Source organism: Anthonomus grandis, chromosome 7, assembly GCF_022605725.1.
Source record: "Anthonomus grandis grandis chromosome 7, icAntGran1.3, whole genome shotgun sequence".
Classification (NCBI taxonomy): Eukaryota; Metazoa; Arthropoda; class Insecta; order Coleoptera; family Curculionidae; genus Anthonomus; species Anthonomus grandis.
In genome coordinates, this window is record NC_065552.1 from 3781083 (window position 1) to 3803141 (window position 22059).

Here is a 22059-nt window from a genome sequence, read left to right on the forward strand (position 1 = left end):
TCCTGGGGGCTTTTTCTAATAAATCCAATAATTTGATAGGCCTTAGTAACAGCATTATCTAGATGGATGTTTTTATCCACAAATGCAACACCAATGTCTCTGATAACAGAAAAACTATAGGCTATAACTAGTCAACATCTAGTGCAGAAAAGCTCAACATTTCAGTATTCAGTGACAAACCATTTCTCCAATCAAATAGGTTATCCAGCTATATTGTAATTTTCAATAGTCCTCGAATGATTTGAAGAGAATACAGCTTAGTTTCAGATTATTTGCTAAAAGCAAGTAATTGTAGCAAATAAAACATTTTTTATATCATTTATGAAAATACTAAAAGAGAGTGGTCCAAGGTGAGGAAGATCAGCTGATACCTAAATTACTTTAGATAGAAAACCGTCAATTCAAAGAAGAAGCCTTCAACTGGATAACTATTACCGGTTCAAGATAACAAAGTTGCATCAATCCCAAACAGCTTAAGCTTATAAAGCAACATGTTGTGTGAGACTCTATCAAATGCCTTGGAGAAGTCGGTTAGAAGTAACAAGTGTAAGTAAGCACGTTTAACTCTGTAAAAAATAAAAATAAATTGTTGTTGCAACAATAACGGAACCAACAGTGGGAACAGAAAGTCGCAGACCAAAATTTCACAAACCTTGAGTTTGTGTTCGAGGTTTAATAAAACTCTTATTCAAAAGTCAGGTTGAGACATCTCTGATAAGAGAAAGATTAAAGATGCGTTGCAACGGTCTAGAAAGGTTAATCATAACATGCTAAGAATAGATGTGATTGTTGAAATTAGATATTTCATGACTAGAAACACCAAAGTTAGTATGTGCTTACATAGAATCTGTTTCTGAGGATCTGCTAGTGGTTATCTTACCCAGTTGCGCTTCGCCTTACAAAAGTAAAGTCCTACAAGAAATTATTATTCCAGAAAATTTTAAGGAATTTCTAGTAAATCTGACTAGCAGTGAGTGGCAGTTGCCACAAAAGTGAACTCTCAAGTTTATGAATTGGTCTCTTACAGCTATACGAGTATCTGAATTTTTTTCATCAATCTTACATTTTAAGCACAGCATGATCGTGCAGGTTAGGAAAACTCAAAAGGCAACTGATAGAACGATATCACTCAAAATTTTCAGTATTCTCCAGAGAATATTTGAAAAATCACTTAAAATTATTTCTCGATACGTTGATATAAGCGGCTTAATTCGAATTTAAACCCCTTCAATGAGTCCTCATAAGAGATCCATGGATTTTTTAATTAAGATATGTGTCTAGTTAAAACTAAAAGTATAATGTAACAACATTGTAAACACCGAGAAACCAGATGATTCTCCGTTACTTCGGAATGACACAAGTGGTACACCGCACAACGTCTCGAAGGTTAAGCGAGAATCTTCCGGAACAGCGTTCTACCGAATATATAAGGAGCCGCATCATCGATAGTTGTCTGTTCCGTGGTGAAGTAAAGTTCACAAGGCACGATATTTAAATAGGGGTAAATAAATATAGTAAAAATAAATATCTGTAGTGGATAAATCTATAAATATATACAGATATAAATATCTGTATGGAAAAATGCTACAATAAAAATGAAGATACGATAAGAGAGTGACAGATGACACCTCACATCTGCTACTTGAGAGTGTTTAAATTGGGAACATTTGAATCACAAAACAATTTTACCATTAATCAAAACTCTTTATTTTATTCTGGTAAGTAGTAAAACTGTTTTATGATTCAAGTATCATCTCAAAGACTCCAACAATAGGACAATAGAAAACATCGGGAAAATTGGATGTGCTTGAAATTTATCTAATTTTAAAGTTCCTACATCAAAGTAAATCAGCTGATTATCTTGACAGATGTCAGTGAAATGCTTGGCCAGCTATCAAATGGATGACTGACAGTTTATGCCTAGTTAAGAACAGTCGTCTTTATCTGTCAATTTTCACATCACAACTCATAAGGTCAATATTAAAAAATAAATAACTAGCGTAATTCAATTTATGGGCCAATGGTAAGCTATACTTATTCATGACAATTTTGTTGAAAATTAGGTTTGCTTGCAATGTTTAAACAAAAACAGCATAAGGCTCGGAATGTGACACGAAGATCAATTCTTGGCACACTTTTATTCCATTTCTAAATACTTCTGTGAAATTTACTTCATTTGCTAATGACACGAATATTTTGAGGGAATTGTTCTGACCAGCAGGCTTTTGAACTTAACCAAAACTATTGTCTTGTCTTTTAGGTGTAATCTGAGACATCCTATCCTCCAAAATATTTTCATTGCCTCCATATAAAAAGTGATGTAAATATCCGTATGTTGTTATTGATGAGGAACTTAAATATAAATCATATATATATTAATTGGTTTCAAAAAAAGTTGCATATGTCTGCAATGCAGTAAGAATCACTGACACTGAAAATTCATTGGCAAAGACAGTCCATTTTGCCTTAGTTAAATCAAGGCGAAGATGTTGAGTATGCTTTTGGGGATTTTGTAGCCAGTATCTAATGGACTCTCTCTTTGTTATCCACAAGAGAGTAATTATAAATACATCTGAGCCACCGAGACTATTGTAGAGCCTTGTTAAAACATAAAAAACTCCTAACTTCTTACAGTCTATTTATTTTTGACACTGTATCTCTGATTCATAGGAATCGCCAAAGATGTACATGAATCCGTCTTACCTGACGCGAAATGTATCAAATCTTTTGTTACCAATTCCGCGTTCAGCTTTAGTAAAAAGATGAATTGTTTATGAGAGCATAAAACTATTGTTACCACTCAAGTGGAACACCGCACGACATCTCTTGAGACGCGTAGAAGGTTAACGAATATTCCGGAACCATCGTCTGCCGAGTATATAAGAAGCTAATTGACAGTTCAGTTCGGAATATTGGCGCGATATTTAAATTGGACATAAATAGTAGTAAATAAATATTTTTAGTAGTTGTAAGGGATCGTAGTGTAAGTATGTAAATAAATCAGTTGACTAGATTGATGCATCGATTATCTTCATTTAAATCTAATGAATGGTAAAACCCTTAAATATGTAATCGTTTGCCAAGGCTGTTAAGAGCTTGTGCTTTTCTTAAACAATTAAAAAACAGGATTAAGTGCTTAATTGTTTGTGGTACCTATTGTAGCCTTGACAAATGCTACTGTAATAATCAATTATTTGAATACAGGAAAAATATGTATATATTTTTTAAATTTTATTGTAAATCTTTCTTATATTTGTTTTTTTATTAATACACCATGTTTTGGGATTTTATTTTTACATGGACTACTTTATTATCTTATTGTTGCTTTATCGAGAAAACTTTGACTTTTGCCTTTGACGTCATAAAACTTAACACAATAAATAGTAAACAAATTCAAACTTACCGATGGTTCTGAAACCAGATTTTCACTTGCGTGGGGGTGAGTCGGATCAGCGAAGCCAAATGCTCCCTCTCGGGGGCCGAAAGGTACTTTTGCTGCCTAAATCGCCTCTCCAGCTCGTAAGTCTGCGCTTTCGAGAACAGCACTCTCCTTTTTCGTTTTTTATGACCAGTTGACTGCTGAAAAAAATAATAAACCTTTTAGTGAACTCCCAAAACTCCACAGACCTCTCGCTTTCTCCTACCTGTTCCCTATCGTCATCATCCTTGCCTCCATCGTCATCGTGTTCCTCGTCTCCCTCTTCAGTGTCACTCATGCCACCATTACTGGGAGGCTCTGAGAGGTCTCTTTGTAGCACGGTCATAGGAGGCCCTCCCAAGGGAGTAATAGGATCCGTCAAACTATTAGGTTCCACACTGGACCTATCGGACATAGGGGGGCTAGTGCTATCTGGGGAGACTTGGGGAGGATGATGGATAGGAGGTAGTAGGTGCTGCTGTTGCGCATGATGGTGATGGTGGGCGGGATGAAGCGGAGGTAAACCTAAAAGAAAAAAAGAACAACATTTTATTTAATTTTCCCAGAGGTAATTTTTTTTTTTTCAGCTTCCACCCCTCGTTTAATTTTTCCAAACAACTGATGCCACCGATACCTATTGTAACAGGGTGGAAAAAGTAACAGGGCAATTACGTAACGTTCAAAGACTTATTAGGGGGGTGAGAAACGCATTAAGGGCTTTATAAAAATGTCACCGGACCGCTCCGAGTGCCTTATTACAGCTTTTAGGTGTGCAGGGTTAGGCCAAGCGAACACGAAGCGTTCGGAAATGGTTTTCATGAGGCACCCGTCGGGAACAAAAAAGTAATTTAGGGGTGGAAACAAGAGAGCGAGGAGGGTTGTGCCCGCAAAATATACTGTCACCTTAGGGTAGTTAACAAAATAAAGGCGTGACAATAAGAAACAGCTGCCGGGATTGTCTCTTGCTCCGTTAAAGGGCAGATGTGATTTCTGCGCCACCATTATAAAGTGATCCTTTGGATTCGGTTTGGAGGGCCATTTTTAAATGAAGGGTGTCATGGCAGTTTTTCATGTTGAAGAACCACCAAAAAGCGTTACACATTTTATTATGCAAGTTCCGAAAGCTAAAAAGAAATTTGTATTTAAATCTTCAAGCGTGAGTGATTCAAAAAATGGCACGCCTGTTGAAACACTTGACAAATGACATTAAGGACAGTCAACGGGTTTCTTATTTAACGCAATTGCAGATGTCGCCATTGTTACTGCTGATTTAATCATAGTACATACATGAATACGTCTGATTTTACTGTTTGACTCTGGTTTTCTTTTTATTAACTTTGAAATGAAATTAGCCTTAGAGGAGAAGACACTTATGTTCAACAGATGATAAAATTAATATTTGATAGCATTTATAAATAAGGTAGCTCCAAGGGGTTGGTATACTTACTGTGTTCAGATATCTGGGGCCAATGTCTAGGAAGGTACGATAAATCAGTCGTGGTGTACAGGCTGTCCGCCATGCTGGGATCCAAATCATTGTGCGGATTGTTTTGCCTATCTAATTCCAAAATATCACTAATGGCGAAACTGGCCGGCTGGTGGCGCTGATTGCTTATGGAGTTACTGACCTTTATGCTGTCCAGTAATCTGAAAACGAAAATTGAAAAATTATTTTATTATTGAAACTCATATTGCTGACGTCACTGCACACATAATATAAAACTTATTAGATAAGTGATCGATTGAAAACCGAGATTTATTTGAAATCTTAATACATATAATCTAGAGAAAAAAAGTCATTTGACAGGTGATACTAATGACAATTAAATGTTTGCTATATGACACTTGGAAAAAAGACAATTGATGGCAAAAATACTGGTGGGGTTTATTTTTTGAAAAATCATATTGCTGACGTCACGCCGTGCAAATATAAATAATTATATGCTTTTAGATAAGTTATCGAAGCAGAGATTTCTTAACTGTTTGTTTGTTTTAGACCTTGTATTTGATTTTATTTAATCGATAAGGTAGCTGATAGGTGTTAATTGGTATTTTTAGATGAAATAATTACATAGCTAATTAATCGGTTATGCTTGTACTGCGTAGAAAATCTTGTAAAAGTCTTGTATTCATTAGAACGTAGGAATATACCGCGTTGTTTATTAGTTAAATCTTGACAAACAGTTTTTCTCTTGGTTGCCCAAGCTGTCAAAAAATCGATAATTGAGAAGGCGTCAAAGTCGAAGAAAAGGAAGACTGACAGTTGACACTACTAACGACATTTGATGTTTGTTGACATATAACATTAATGACTTTTTAGATGACAGTTGACAATCAATATCATTATATATATAGTGCAGCTATTACTGCATTCTTAATCGCATAAACCGATTTTTTTGGTTGCATTGATGACGAAACGACCGTGAAAATACGCACTTCACGTATCTACGACGAGAGTCAGTCATTCAAAAAAAAATATCCCACCCACCTGAGAATTTCGGAAACGGTTTGACACCTACACCGGAAAGGAGCAGTTTACGCACAGCAGGTATCCCTTATTCGCCCTTAAATGGTATTCCGACATTTCAGAGTTTTCGTGTTTTAGTAGAGTTTATTCCTTGGTAAAGTATTGTTCTTTTAAAGATGGGGGTAGATCGGTTTTGGTTTAAGGGTTCAGATAGAGGCGCAGAGTTCCATTGATCAATTTTTGCCAGGCAGGAATTTCCAATGATTCTTTTGAAAAATGTATAATTAGGACTTTTGTGAGCCAATATGGCGTCCCTATGTAAATTTTAATTTTTTAAGTCAATCAAAATTTTTAATATCTCCAGAACATTTTGAAATATTAATAAATTTTCTAAGTGTCGATTTTTTTTATTAGCATTTTTTTTGAGAACATCTTTGGAAAGGTTAAGAATTTTATGAATTTTTTAAAGCCTCCTTGGAAATTTAAGACTTTCATGAATTAATTTTTTTTTCTAATATCATTGAAATTTCTTGGAAAATTATTAATTCTTAAGAACCTCACTACCAAAGAGAATTGAATATAAGTCAATTTTTCAAAAGTTCATTTTTTGTCAAATATCTTCGAAAATTTTTGGAAATTAATGAATTTTCAAAATGTAATTTCCAGTTGTAAATTTCCTTTTCCTTAAAGCAACCTTGTAAATTTAGGAATTTTTACAATTTAGTTTTTTAAGGCATCCGCGAAAATTTCAATAAATTTTCAAAATATAATTTTTTTTTTTGAAATATTTTATCAAAAGAAATCCTTTATATTTTTAAAGGCATGCTTGGTAATATAAATGAATTTTCATGCGTTTTTTAAAATAAAATTACAATTTTCTTAAGAGAATCCTTGAAAATTTAAGACATTTATGACTTTTTAAATTTATCCTTGGAAATATACGTAGTTTTTTTTGTCGAATATTTTCAGAAATTTTGGAATATTTTAATACTTTAAACATTCTTGTAAATGTAAGTAAAATTTCAGAATTTCTTTTTTTTTTGAACTTTTTGAAAAAATAATAAATTTCCAAAATGTCGTTTTATTATGGAAATTTAAAATATTCTTAAAGATATCCTTGGAAAGTTTTCTTTAGTTGAATATCTTTGGAACTTTTTAGAAATAAAACAATTTTCAAAATGTCGTTTAAACATATCCTTGGCAATTTTATAAATTTTTAGAATTTTCTTGGGAAATTTAAATATTTTTAAAGACATAAATAGTAAAAATATAAGTAAATTTTTCAAAATTCTTTTTTTTTTAACCTTTTTGGAAATTAAAGATTTTTTTCTAAATGTCGTTTTTTCTTGTCGAATCTTCGGCACCAGAATTTTATTGGCATCATTGAGATCTTACAAGAAATAAAGAAAATGCTTAAATTAGGGAAAAGCTTCGCATTTTTTAGGGTAAAAATAGACCAATAAAAAATCTCAAATTATCGACAAGTTCCGAAGACACCCGAGAAAACAGAAGATCGCTTGAATTTTTAAGGATGCCAATAAAAAAAGGCGAAATTTCCAAATATCCGGAGAAAAAATACAAAATTTAAAAATTCACGTAAATTTACTATTAAAAAAGTGAATTTTATCAAAAAATCGACACATTTCCCAATCCTGAAATTCTGAAACAATTTCACGAATCTTCCAATAGTCCAATTAAAAAACCTTTAAATTTTTAATTTGTTATTTTTATGAATAACATGAAGAAAGAATTGAATGAATTTAAATGAAAACGGCGTTTCGTTCTTTTGCTACCATCGTCCACAATTTGTTGTCAAGATTATTAGGAAAAGGAATGGGATGATGGTGATGCACTTCGAAAAAATGGTAGAAATTCATATAATGATAGAGTTTTCAATTAATCCTGATTGAACAGCACCCTATTAAGTTCATTGAATAATTATCGAATATTAAAAATAGTTCTAAGACATTCAATGGAACACGTTCTACCACCGAAATTCTCCAAAAAGCAATTTACTGGTTGAATGAGACCTGCCGAGTGCAATTCAAACAAACGGGCCGCCGGTGAGTGACTCTTTTGAGTCCATTCGGTCAGGTGACAATAATCTGGGCAAGAATAAATCCCGTGAAAACGGAAAAAGTCACGTTTTGCCAATAAAAACATACGAAATTTCGGATGATACTCCGGTTGTAAACAGGTGGTGGGCCCACTTCAGGTGGACCGAAGGGATCAATTAGATCCGAGAAGGTAAAACGTGGGAATGCATAAATATTTAGGACCTCGATAACAAGTTGATGGTACTTAAAGGGAAGGGGGTGGAGTGTATTAGAATCGATGAAGAAGGTTGAAATTGAGGTTCTGTTGCTCAATAATTCTTTTTTAGGCAATTAGTTGTGAGCACTCAAAGGACTTTTTTTATGCAAGTCCAGAGTTGAAGCAGTCATTTTTTCAGATCGAATCTAGGCAAGAAGGAAACTATTATTGGATTTTAAAGAAGGCAGGTACTTCTTATATTTTCCAGGTTGAAGAAACTCACTTCGAAAATATTTTTATCTGAGGAACTAGATAGAAAAAAAAACCTTGGGATATATAGTCTCTTTAAAAAGAGTTGAAAGATGAAATTTAAGTAGAACTTTTAGGAATTTCACTTAAAAAATCTACTCGCGTTTTTTATACTGGGATTTGTCACTGTCGAATTTCAGAAGTCTGATTAGCTTTTAAGTGGTTTTATCACAGATATAGGAAAAACTTAACAACTAAATTTTACTTATACTAAGTCGAAGGATCAATTGAAATTATGGAGAGAACTGGGTGGATTAAACATGATTTAGATATTCCAAGATGGAGTTTAAATTAAAACGTGCGTTTCTAGAGTTTCGATGACTTTTTATTTGAATTCTGAACAATTTGAAAATTTTAGACTTGGTGGGAATAAAGAACTTACTTAAGCTGTTAAGAAAAAATTATAAATTACTTATATAAGAAAATAAATTAACTAATCGGAACAAGTCTAAGAAGAAAACGACAAAAATCAGACTTTAAATGTCTTAAAAATGAAAAAAGACGCCTATTCAAATCCCTTTGAGAATTGAGTTTTTGAATTGAATTTTTTTTTCCTGGCATTTAAATAGCTATGAGTATCTGAAAAATATACAGTAAAATACTACAATTGCCAAAAAAATCAAATCAGTCCTTTGAATATTGTTCAAGAAAAGATGATAAAACTCGGCTTCTCTTTTTAGTTTTTCCAGGCAGTTAAACGTTTTTTCAGACTTTTAAAGTCGGTTACAGCTTTCTCTTAATTGTCAGTCACGTTTTTCATTTCTTTCAGGCAGTTAAAGCCATTTGGGATGCCTGAAAAAAAACTCTTAATTTTTCCAGGCAGTTGAACTGAACCCACTGACATAAGAAGTATATCCTAAAGGAATAACTTCTTCAGCTAGATTTTTCGGCAACATAATAACTATATTTAAAACATGCTCGCTAGGTAAGTGGTAACAACTACAATGTTTCATTTTTCTTTTTGTTTGCCAGTCTTAAAATCTTATCTCTTAGGAAGGACATTCTGAGAGCTGATTAGTACAGATAATTTTAGTTACTAGTATCAGGTATAACAAAATGCTTCGAGTTCGAAGACGTCAACATAATCATCGGTTAACGATTTTAACAGGGATAGAATTATTGTGTGTTGGTTGGCCCTATCGAGAAATTGGCAGCCGTGTTAATTGTGTTGTAATGACGGTATTGCCTATGTATCGGATATGGATAGAAGAAGGTAGAGAAACATCAGAAGTCCACTTGATGGTCAACCGAGGGATACCATAGAGAATTTCAAATCGCTGACCAATGGTTTGGAGAAGAAGGTTGACCTGTTAGTACGCATATATTCTATCGTCCTTGGACTTTTTTTGAATACCATTAAAGCTTAGTACTTCCTCAGAAAACAGACCACTGTCATCAACATTTGAAATGGAGTAGAGAACGGCGACATTGGGAGGCAGAATGGCATTACGTCATCTTCATCGACGAATCGCGATTTTGTCTAGGAATGTACGATGGCCGTAGAAGGGTAAGATGCCACCTTGGTGATTAACGCAGTAAAGTGATTACAGGACTGTAGTTGAAGTAATGGTTGGGGCTATGGTAGACGCTTTATATTGATGATGTCCTATAAGATTAATGCCTTATCAGCAAGACACGTCTATTTTCAGCAAGACAACACACGTTGTACATATTGCTCGTTATACTACGGACTTTCTTTAGGAAGGAGGCGTCACTGTTTTGCCGTGGCCACCCCGTTCACCGGATTTAAAGCCCATTGAATATGTGTGGGATATAATGGGGAGGAGACTAACCACTTTGCACTATCTGTTACAGACTCTGGCACAGCTAATCTACGAAGTTCGAGTTGCTTGGAATGAAGTGCCATAATCAGACATCGATCATTTCATTTTGTCGATGCCTAGACGTATACAGAAGTGTATTCAATTGCGGGGTGGCCAAAGACATTATTAGCTTTTTTATTATTAGTTCTCTATAAAAATTCTTGCGATAGTATTATTTCATTCTTGACGTAAGATTACCACATTACCAAAAAATTAAGTTGAAGAAATTATTCTTTCTGGGTGTAACACTTAGCAGTGAGTTTTTGCAGATTTTCAAGGTAGTATATCTCCTTTTTCGCTCTTTTCGCGATTCAATTGGTTTTTTGATGTCGCCGTTATTTGTATTAAATTCGAGTTTCGATGAATTTTTATTTAACTACTGAGCTGATTGGAAATTTAAACTTTTTTGAGAATTTTGAGTTTGTTCTTGAATGTGAAATTGAACAAAATTGATTACGTTGTCTTTAAGAACTATATATTTTTTTAAAGATAAAATTTTAATTTTTAATATTTTTTTGTCCAAGTTTTACTAAGCAATTGCTTGTTTGTGATTTAATTGCTTACATTTTTTCATAAGGAGGCCAAAATCGTGGTAGTTAATTAAAAAAAAAATGGGTATTGACTATCTAAAAAGTCAACACTTTCCGTCGGACTTTGGTAAGTGTTGAAAGTGTGAGAAAGGATTTATATGTTAAGAAAAAAGATGCAACTTCAACTACCTTGAAAGTACATAAAATCAGTTCAACTGCCTGGAAAAATACATGTTTTTATTAGATCCCTTCAATGCATTTAAGTCTTAAGTTTAAGTAGCTATAACCGCTTAGAGTTAATAAAAAAATATTTGAATTGTATTGTGTCTCACAAAAACTGTATATGTATGTATACAGTAAAGACGCGCAAGTTGGAACAAATTTATTTAAAATTCAGGAGTGTGTTCGAAAAAAATACGCTCGGACACGTCGATTTTTATTTTTTGTCGCAATTTTTTTGATGATGAATTCATGTATACAGGATGGAGCAAAAATGACCTATCAACTTAATTTTTTTAAAAAGAAAAATCTATTTTTTATTTTGTATAAAATGTTAAGTATATATTGTATACCATGTCCTATACCTAACCTCACTATTTATTAAGAAATTTACGATTAAATTTTTTGTAAATAACCATGAATTTTTGGGACCAATTTATAAAAAAAAACAAAACAAAAAAATTAAAATAAATGTTCAAATTGTTGACCATAAACTTCCTGACAGTAACCTAGTCGATATTCAAATTCTAAACTTTTAGGTTTATCAAAATAAACTTTAGATATTAGATAATCCCATACATAAAAATCCAATGGGGTTAAATCTGGCGACCTTGCTGGCCATTCAATAAAACTCCGCTTTCCAATCCGTCTATCTCGTACCTTTCGCGAATAGTGTGAAGGGGGCGCCATCCTGTTGGAACCATATAGAATCTGCCGGTATAAATGGGTTTTCACCATTTGGATAAAGTGCAATTAAACTAGATACTATCTGATTTTAAAGCAACTCTAAATATTAAAAATTGTGAGTTTGCATTACATTTATTCATCATTATTTCGCGAAACTCTATTCTGCGCATGTGATCGTTTTCAGTAAGCTTCTGAATTAAATGAATTTTATATGGATGCCATTTATTCCTATGCAATTCACTAACCGACTGACCTGCAGCAACATGTCGAGTTGATTCATGTGGATTTTCTTGTAAGTCGAGCAAAATATCTAATTATCTGTTTTTTGGAAGCGTGGGACGGCCAGATCATATTTGTCTCTAACATGACCAAAATCTCTACACTTTTTTTCAGTTTGGCTTACTACCGAATGTGTAATACGCCTCTCCTATAAAATACACCTAACTTCCAAAATACACCTTAGACATAGTTTATGACAATAACTTTAATACTAATTTGAAACTTTAAAATTTAATTCTACTCTAGTTAAAGTACATTACATAATAATTTAATGGAGATGGACAACCGAGAGAGACAGAGACGCATCAAGGTGGAAAGCACAAAGGAGTAAGAAAATAAGGAAAAGTAAAGATGGGTAATTAATCTAGTAAGAAAACTATGACAGCACAGAGTGAAAAGCTTCATAAATTATGTAATTAAATTGCTTAATACTGTTTTTGATTATGCTCAGTTGTCTTATTTCAATCGGAAAGATGTTATAGAATGTAGGTGCAAAAAAGCAAATATTTCTTTGAAGATGACATATTTTAAACAAAGAAGTTTTAGCATTTTCATGTAACGGATCTTGTTTTGTGATAGTTAATATCGTTAAACGGTGTTTAATTAATTCTTGGAAAATATATAGGCTTCGGATGCAAGGAATTTTGACTTATTTTAAGGATCGAAAGGGCAATATTGTAAGAGTGTCCGAATATTATAATGCAATAAAGTAACACAGATTCGACTAATCAGGAGTAGACTGTTAGTCCAATGTTTGAACCTAAATATTTCAATGAACTGACCTTTTGAATATGTGAAGAACACTGGGCAATTTGGGTCGTACGTCTTCACATTTTATATCATGTATTTTGATTAGGTTTTCTGATGGTTCATCAGCGAAAGTTAATGAAAAAGTCAAATTTTGTTTTCTCAATATTAAGACTTAATAAATTTTCGTTTAGCCATTTTTAAATAATGGACTTTAACCTAGTTGTCTGGCGAAAATATAATTTCCCTTTATTGAAAGGTCGCCAATTCGTTAATGTAATTTAAGAAAAGGAACGGGCCTAATACTGTTTCCTGAAGGATACCTGTCTCTACAGTTTTACTGGACCTATTTATATTGTTTAACACATTTTCTTATTCAGTTATTTAGGCATGATTTAAATAGTTCTAAAGGTACTCCTCTGATGCCTATATTATACAGGGTGATTCATTAAGAATTTGACTGAGCAAAAACGCAAATCATATCACGCATTTCACTGTTGGAATATTCATTATGACGTGGCATTTTCTTATCTTAGAATTTTTACTACAAATAATACACTCTAACTTAGTGATAGTAAAATTGTCATATAATTTCTTTATACGAAAAACTGTTAAGCGCTGAAAGAAGCCGACTTGAAAAAAAGTCAATGTAATAACGGTGGCTTAGGATTTTTTACGCTGAATGTTTAAAATGGAAATAATTTAAAAACTGATATAGTTGCATGAAATAAACGAGAGTACCTTTTTTATTCAAAATTGAACTGCCTTTTAGATTTTTTAGTCATTTTAGCCATAACTAATTAGACAAAAAAGATATGTTGTATGTAATTTACCTAAGTAACAGGGTGTAACTAACGCCCTGTACAAATAATGCTAAATTCACCACAAAATTCGTAATTTTCATGTCAAAACACAAAAAAGTCAGCAATTTTCAAGACGATATTGCTTAAAATCACAAAATTATTAAAAAATTTCAAATTAAAATTAAAACTTTAAATACCCTGTATCTCGTAAACCTGCAACATTTTTATACCTAAATCCATAAACATATAAACACTTTTCTTGTTTTGGTTTATTGATTTTAAAATTGTACCAAAAGTAGTATAAAATTATCGGTATTTTGATGTTATTGTCGAAATCCGAACTAATATTTTTAAACTCGAGAAAAGACAGACTTTTAGACATTTATCCCACATTTTTGCGCTATATCTAGTCGGCGATATAATATGTCGATAGTTATTAACATCTGTTCGATCACCTTTTTTGGATATAGGTATAGCAAAAGAAGATTTTCATGCGTTTGGATTTTTTGGATAAAATATACGTTTCAGTGATTTTTACAAAAACTGATGAAATTTTTTAAATATATTTGTAATAATGCAGTCCTCTCCGGGAGATAAGCCGTTTCTTAAAGAGGTAATTGATTTTATAATTTTCTGGTTATTGACTGGTTTTAAGTAAAAAGTGATTGTTAATATTTTTTTTATGTCCTGTATGAGCAAACGAGGGATTCTGATGAATTTTATTTTTCCGACATTGAAAAAATTATTAAATACTCCAGCCATTATTTTATTTTTCTTAAATGTTGTCGCATTTTCTATTTTAAGTGTTTAATATCTTTCATTTTTATTGGTTTGTGGCTCGGTTAATATTTCGCCATATGTTTTTAAGGTTCCTCTTATTAAGATCTATTTGCATACTATAATAATGATTATATTATACAGGATAAATTGATATTTGGCATTCAATAAGGAAGAAAGTTTCCAATCCTTTGACCGGTAACTACAGACCATGATGCCCTGTGGAAACTTTACAGCTTTTTAGAGGCAATCCTTATGGAACGCATCTGTTTTTTCCCGAATCATACGCTCTCATACAGACATCAAATTTGCTTTTGTCGCTATATAACTTAATTTATAATACAAACTTTGTTCCTGTTCTGTTTGGTCCACGAAGGTTTTGATTTGGCCCAAATGTAACGATTGCTTTTTTGAATTTCTGTCAACAATGATTTTTCTTTGCTCGAATAAATATACATCACTTATATCACAAAGAGAAAGCTATCCAATTTACCTTATGAAAACTACTAGTAAGACCGCTCTTTTAACTAACAACTAGTTGAACAGTTGTTAGATTTACAATATGACAAACTGAACCTGGCCTTGTAAATGTTCACTTATATTCTTTTAATTTAATTGGTAAAAAAAAAATGTGATAGGAACATGTTTTCTTTTTCCTTACTTTTCCAAATTTTATTAAATGCCTTACACTTCTGGACGGCTTGAGCTTCTACCGCCAACATCAATATTTCTTTCTTAATTATATTAAATATGGCAGTTATTGCTACAGTTAATTAAATGGAAATTGCACGCATTGTTTTCCCTTTATGGTACTGATGAATATACTTTTGAATAGGTAGGTTTTTCGCGTGCTATTGTTGTATTTTACTCGAAATAAAACTGACGGTTGTTAATTATTAATATTTAAAGAACGTACGACAATTAGTGTTGTTAACGCATTACTTATTCGTATGTTTCGTTGCAAAGCCTTATTCGCGTTAGGGTAATAAAATTTAAGAAACGTGAAGAAAAAGAAACTATGTTCCAATCACTATTTTTTTTTAAGGACAGTATTGGTACATTCACATTTCAGAGTCCAGATTGACAAATCAAATTAAAAGAATATAAGTGAATATTCACAAAGGCCAGGTTCAGTTTACTAGGTTATAAATCTAACAACTGTTCAACTAGTTGTCAGAGGTCCAATAGAATGGCCGCCAAGATCACCAGATCTAATACCCCTCGATTTTTTAGTATTTAATATTCGGCAACGAATTAATAGAATGTGCAACTATTCCTAGAACATTATTTCAAAATATAAAAAATGAGTTTTAAAATAGATTATATTTCTGTTTATCCTAAAATAGTTTTAAGTTTTTTTGATCTTATGATTTTTTTTGATCCTATGTTAAATTTTAAAAAAACATTGCGTTATTAAATAACGCTTAAAAAGACCTTTAATTTGAGGTATCACAAATGGACAGCATGGAACCCAAGGGCTTGCTCACCTCATAACTTTAGTATGGTGGTTAAAACGTTTACGCCAGATTAGATATTTTAAGCCTATTTAATTTGAGAGATATCCCCATTAAAATGTTTCAAATTCACACCCCGTATATGTGTAGTGGATAAGCTCACCTCAATTTAAGAAAACCTCTAATATAAAAAATATCGTTTTAAATAACCTTAATTTTTTAACTTGAGGTTTGAGTTATTGTCTAGTCTAGTCTAACTCTTCTTTCACGATAATGAGACTACAAGCAAACTTGATATTCGATCTAGAGATAAACAATCTTTTTATATTCTCTATCCCAGTTTTCGAGGAAAATACAAGCATCGAATAAATAGAAGTATTAAAAACAGTCTTTAACGGGTGAATTATGCTTTAGGTATCAAAACCACTTAGATGGTACAATTATTCTTTTACTATTTTCTTAAGATTAATTAAATGATCAAAGGTACATTAATGAAGTCGTTTGCTCTACTATATACACATCAAAATGGTCTAAGGAACACATAGAAAAATAGTTTTTTTCGCCTTATAAATTTTTATATATTTATATTTTCATACGAAATAGATACTACCTTTAATATTAAGATACCAACGAAGTAAAATAAATATTTGGGTACAAAAAATCATGCCAGAACAGCGTTTTTTGCTACTTGCACATTTTGTCAAAATAATGCAGATTATAATTTTTAAATTCTAACGCAATATCGCATTTTCTGTGGTTCCAACCGAACAATTGTGATTTAGTTTTTATTCAATAAAAATGGAAAGACGACATTTAACTCGAGAGGAAATGCTAAGAGCAGTCAGAATGCTTGAGGCAGGAACAAGTCAAAGAGTCGTTGCAAGAGCTTTGGATACATCTCCCAGTGTAATTAACCGTTTGTGGACAAGATATAGAAAGACAAATGATGTTAGAGAACGGCATCAAGGCCCGTCGCGAGTTACCACACCTGCCCAAGACCGTTTTATAACTTTGCAAGCTCAAAGAAATCCAACAGCCTCTGTTTTGGTTCAGCAGCTCTCACGAGTGCATAACGTCGAGGTTTCAGGTCAAACTATTAGAAACCGTTTGCATGAGAGAGGACTTCATGCCAGAAGACCCCTAAGGGTTCCTCGGTTAACTTTAGGAAATCGAGGTGCAAGATTAACGTGGTGCCAAGAACATGTTAATTGGAATCAAGAAAGATGGGCCACAGTTCTTTTTACGGATGAGTCTCGATTTTCATTTTATCCCGATTCTGGTAGAATTCGTGTCTGGAGAGAGGAAGGAAATGAAAGTCGTTTGCGTCATGCCCGGGATGTAGTAAGGCAACGTGGTGGATCACTAATGTTTTGGGGTGGCATTAGACTTGACGGAAAAACGAACCTCATTTTTGTGGAAAATACAATGACTGGAATAAGTTATAGGGTTAATATACTACTGCCTGTAACTGTTCCATATTTACACGAAATAGGCCCAAATTCGTTATTGCAACAAGATAATGCCCCACCAAATCAATCTTCTACCCTGGCCCTCTACCTCACCTGACCTTAATCCAATTGAGCATGTTTGGGATTGGTTAAAAAGGCAACTTCTTCAACGATTTGACTTTTTTCAAAGCGCTCTGGAGCTTCGTCTTGCTGTGACACATGTTTGGGAGGAGCTGCCCCAAGAATTAATTAATAATTTAATTTTAAGTATGCCTAGGCGATGCCAAAGTGTTACTAGTTTAATTTGTATTTGGTAAATTTTTATTTTTATTAATAAACTTTTTTTTAATAAACGGTAATAAATGGGATTTTGTTCTTTATTTTTATTTGGGCCCTAAATTATGAGTAAATTATTAAATTATAATCTACAAAATATATTGTTATTTTATTCGAATAATGTAAAAAAATTGCAATAATTAACTTTTTTCCAATCTTCTCAAAAATATTAACATATTTGTATGTGTTCCCTAGAACATTTTGATGTGTGTATATTCAAAGGCTTGATTATGTTGTGTTCTAGCAAGGTAATATCCGGCCCCACACTGCAAAAGTTACATTACAGACCCGAATAATAATATCTTTCTATCGCTCAATCTTTGATCCATTAAACATTCAGTGATCTTACAGCACCCTAGAATGACATTTTAAGTTACTCTAAATTATCTTAAGAGAAACATGCTCAGGCGAACAGCAAAGTGTATCCGTTTATATTTCGCGGTAACACATTAAATTGGGCTAAGAAATAATGCGAATGTTTATTTATTTAATATTATTTTTCTTGCAAATATATTTATTGTGATCTTTTTGTTCCCAAACATGTACTGATTAATTAGATTTTAGATTTAGGCAAACTAGGAAACAATCAGGAAAATGATTTAATCTAGTACAACTAAATAAAGATTCAACGAAAGGAGAAATTGAAATCCAAATATGTTAAAAAAAATTAAGATTTTACTACCTAAATATTGGGCAGTATTTTTCTTAAATATTCTGCATAAGAAAATTGAGTTTTAAAAACTACAAAAATATTAGCACATTTACTGTTAATAAGCGAATAATGCTTAGTACACTATCATCCGCACATGCAAAGAGCTGCTGATCTAAAATTTCAATTAATAAAATAGTAGTCAACATAAAATAAAATGAGCAATTTAAAAAAAAAAATAGAATAAAAGACTTCAGGTAAATCCGCATTCTATTGGCAAAATAGCTGCTTGTTCAAACATATAGTTGTTAGGAATGAAAATGAGATCCAATAACATCAAAAATACGGTTTTTCTTCTGGAAAAAAAATAGACATACCCAGGTAAAGCACTCCTCAAGGCACTACTACACCATGCCCCCGGCAACAAGGGGGCCCACGGTAAAAACAAGGGGGGCCAAGCCAACAAAGCTGAGGGCGGCAAACCTGCCAACGGACCCTTCGGCACCGTCTCCACGTTACTCCCCGGCGGCATTTTCTCCTCCTCACTACTACCACCACCACCACTCGAAGACGGCGAGTCACTTTTTTCCGTTTTATTCGCCACTTTTGACGCTGTGATTATCGCCTCTACCCTCCTCACACTCGATACAACTCTCGAGCAAGAGAAGTACGCGTCAAAAAGAAATAAATAAAACTCCTAATTTTCACTCTCGTAATTTTCGAAAAATCGAGAAGCGGCCAACGACGACACGCGAACACATTCAAGAGGATCGAGAGGCACTGAAGAGGCACCCTTGTATCAAGGGCTCTTTTCGAGACCTCTCACGCGGTCCAATCGGGTGAGGGAGTTAGTGGGAGGGATTCGTTCGAACCAATCGGATGCCCCCGATACTCTAAACTGGTCTTGTATGGCGCAACCCTTAGGGACTAAGTGGTAGTTTCTCTATAAGGGAACAAAAGACCCTTTTGGGGCCCCGGGGTTTTTCAAAAGACTTTTTAATGTATTATATTCCTGTGTGTTTGTATTGTCCTTGTTGATTGATAATGTTTTTGTTGTAACATGGGGAAGTTGAAAGTTTTTTTTTTATTTGGGCTTCTAAGGGTAGTTTTTGGTTTGGAGAGGATACTTATTGGGGGTTTTTTCCGATATAGAGGGATCCAGCTGTCTGTGAAGGGTCATGCTTTTTGTTGATATGTTAATAGTTTTGATAATATTATATAATGATTTTTTTTTAAAGAATGTTGTATAAAATAGGGACAAATGAAGAGTTTTGTAAGAACGTGTAAAACGCATCATTTTTTAAAATCAAGCAGAGTGGATGGAACCCAAGCAGCACACGATAGTTACATAAACGTTTATTTTTGGTTTACACCAGGTGTACATTTTTGGTTGAGCTGCAACTATAAATATAGGATAAAATGTCCGCGTGATATACGTTGTGGAATTTAATATTATGTTTATGTTATTTACATTTAACAATAAGGTTTTATTACATCGTAATAATATAAAGTTTTTTTTACATAACTTTACCATCAATATAGATATATATTTTTTTTAAATTTGCAGATGTGTTTTATGCATCAGGGGATATTTAAAAAAAAAAATTTACCAATGGCGTCCATAAGGGAATTATTTTCGTTAATATTTGTTGATAAAAAGAAGTACACCACTGCATTTTTCTAAAATAAATTTCATTTTTTAAATCTTTTGAAATAATTTGTATTCTTGAGTTTTTTTTTAGTTATATATATTATTTAGTATAATTGTTGTTTCATATTTTTTTCTACATTTCCCTGTTTATGATATATTATTATTGTACTATAAGATATATACGTGTATGAAAAGTATATCGTAGACTACACAGTGGCATATACGTCATATCGAAGACATTTTACAAAATATTTGAGGTGTAGTAATCGAGTTTAAAAACTAGATATATAAATCCCGTGTCAATTTTTTTAAATGCCGAAATTTTGTCCCCTTTGTAAACAAAATAGGATATGATATACATATATTCTACAGTTTAATAAATATTAATCGTTGAATAAATAAATATTTAACGATAATAATATATGATGATGTATTGCTTGGGAATTTTTCTTAACTTTTAACGTCATTTTCTAGGCAGTTACATTTGTAGAGAACCCACTAAAAAAAAATTTCCAGCAGATAATTTTACACGTTTTTCAGATAATTAAATTCTGATTGTCGGTGTCTTTTTACGCATTTTTTTAATATGTAAGATAATTTATTTACATCTTCCAGGACTCAATATTTAATATTTAAATTATAGAAACAACTAATGAAACTCTGAAATTTTCCAGATAATCAAAGTGGTTTTACACGTTTTCAATGCAATTTAAGTCCGATTTCTTCTTTTTTTTTAGTTTTACTTAAGTCGTTAGTGATTTTTTGACAATTTAAAGTAATTTTTAGGGACTCATAATTATTTCAATGCCTAGAAAAACGAAAATTGTTTTCCAAGTAGTTGAGAGGTGTTACATGTTTTCAAAGCAGTTAAAGTTGAATTTTCTTTTTTTTTCTTCTCATGACAGTTGAGTAATTTTTTAGGCATTTTAATTTGTTTCTTAACATTAAATACAATTTTCTCGGCACTCATAAATACTTAAATACTTATTAATTAATAAATACTTCATAACTTAATACTTATAAGCACTTAAATGCCTGAAAAGCCTTTTAAAAAATATTAATTTTTCTATGTAATTAAAGAGGTTTTTCAAGTTTTCAAGGCAATGATTTGTTTCTCACTTTTTAATTTTACTCAGGTAATTGAGTAGTTTTTTGGACATTTACAAGTTTTCAAAGCACTTAAAATCTGTTTTTTTTTTAGTTTTTTTTGCACATTTTTGAGTTTTTAGATCTAGAAAGTCTAGAAATAAATTTATTGACCTTCTAATTTAAAAATTCAAAACAAACATATTTTTGACATATATCGTAAGCGCATCACTACCGATAATGTCATTCAGCCCTTCCAATTCTCCCTACGTACTTTTTTATATACTGTTTAATGTCTAAAGAACCATTCGCAAAAGAAATAAGTAATATAAATAGCATATTACGTTTTACAACGCAGTTTCCCTTCACACCTATAATTTAATTCATAATAAAAACACAAAAAAATCCCTGTTCTTTTTTGGTTCAATCTCCTTAAATTTAGCAAGTTTCCAAACAGCTCACATCCTTCAATGCTTATCCTGCATTGGTCCAAATAGATCGAAATGTCCATATATTAATTATGGACATCCACTGGATGGTAATTATATACAAGCCAATAAATTTTAAATTATATTTATCCCATGAAGGGATCCTTTTATTGGCATTAGAAAAGATGTTTTGAAAAGTATAGTTAGTGTACCGGAGTCCGATGCTTCAAAAAGTTAGAAATCATTGGGCAAATAGGGTAGAGTGCTTCACTTAAGGTTTAATCAGGTAAAAAATCCAAACGAATTGCATCGAAAATATATATTTTTTTATTTATGACTGTTGATACTTAAACAACAAAATAAGGTATAATTCGCAAACTAAACATCAGTACTTCAACAGAAAAAATTAAACTTAAAAAAAAAGTGATTTTGCGCACTCTTATAAACCCGCTTTTTAAGAGCACGCATTTAGTATTGTAAGAGTACGCACGCAATTTTATGAACATAGGTCACATGTATAAGATCCAGAACCCTCGTATAGGCACTGCATTTTTCATGCCACCATTCAGCACACAATATGCACTCAACCCAGTCTTCTGTAACAGGTTCTTTAAATGTTTCGTTGCACCCTGGACAGCTCCACATTTTCTTATGAGGCGGTGATTTTGGCTTCTTCAAAACAGCTTTTCCATTTT

General features: G+C 32.5%; 1 protein-coding gene across 2 annotated transcripts in view; it reads right to left on the reverse strand.

Annotated features, from left to right (window-relative positions):
• The window catches only part of LOC126738652 (homeobox protein zampogna-like), a 45967-nt gene that overhangs the window by 6622 nt on the left and 17286 nt on the right, over positions 1–22059 (reverse strand). The window contains exons 2-4 of one of the 2 annotated variants that reach the window (XM_050444079.1): positions 4866–5065; positions 3645–3943; positions 3404–3576 (exon numbers count right to left, since the gene is read on the reverse strand). In XM_050444079.1, the coding sequence (XP_050300036.1) occupies positions 3404–3576; positions 3645–3943; positions 4866–5065 (672 nt within the window). Of the gene's footprint in view, positions 1–3403; positions 3580–3644; positions 3944–4865; positions 5066–22059 lie in introns of both variants that reach the window. The other variant, XM_050444078.1, reaches the window with a different exon arrangement.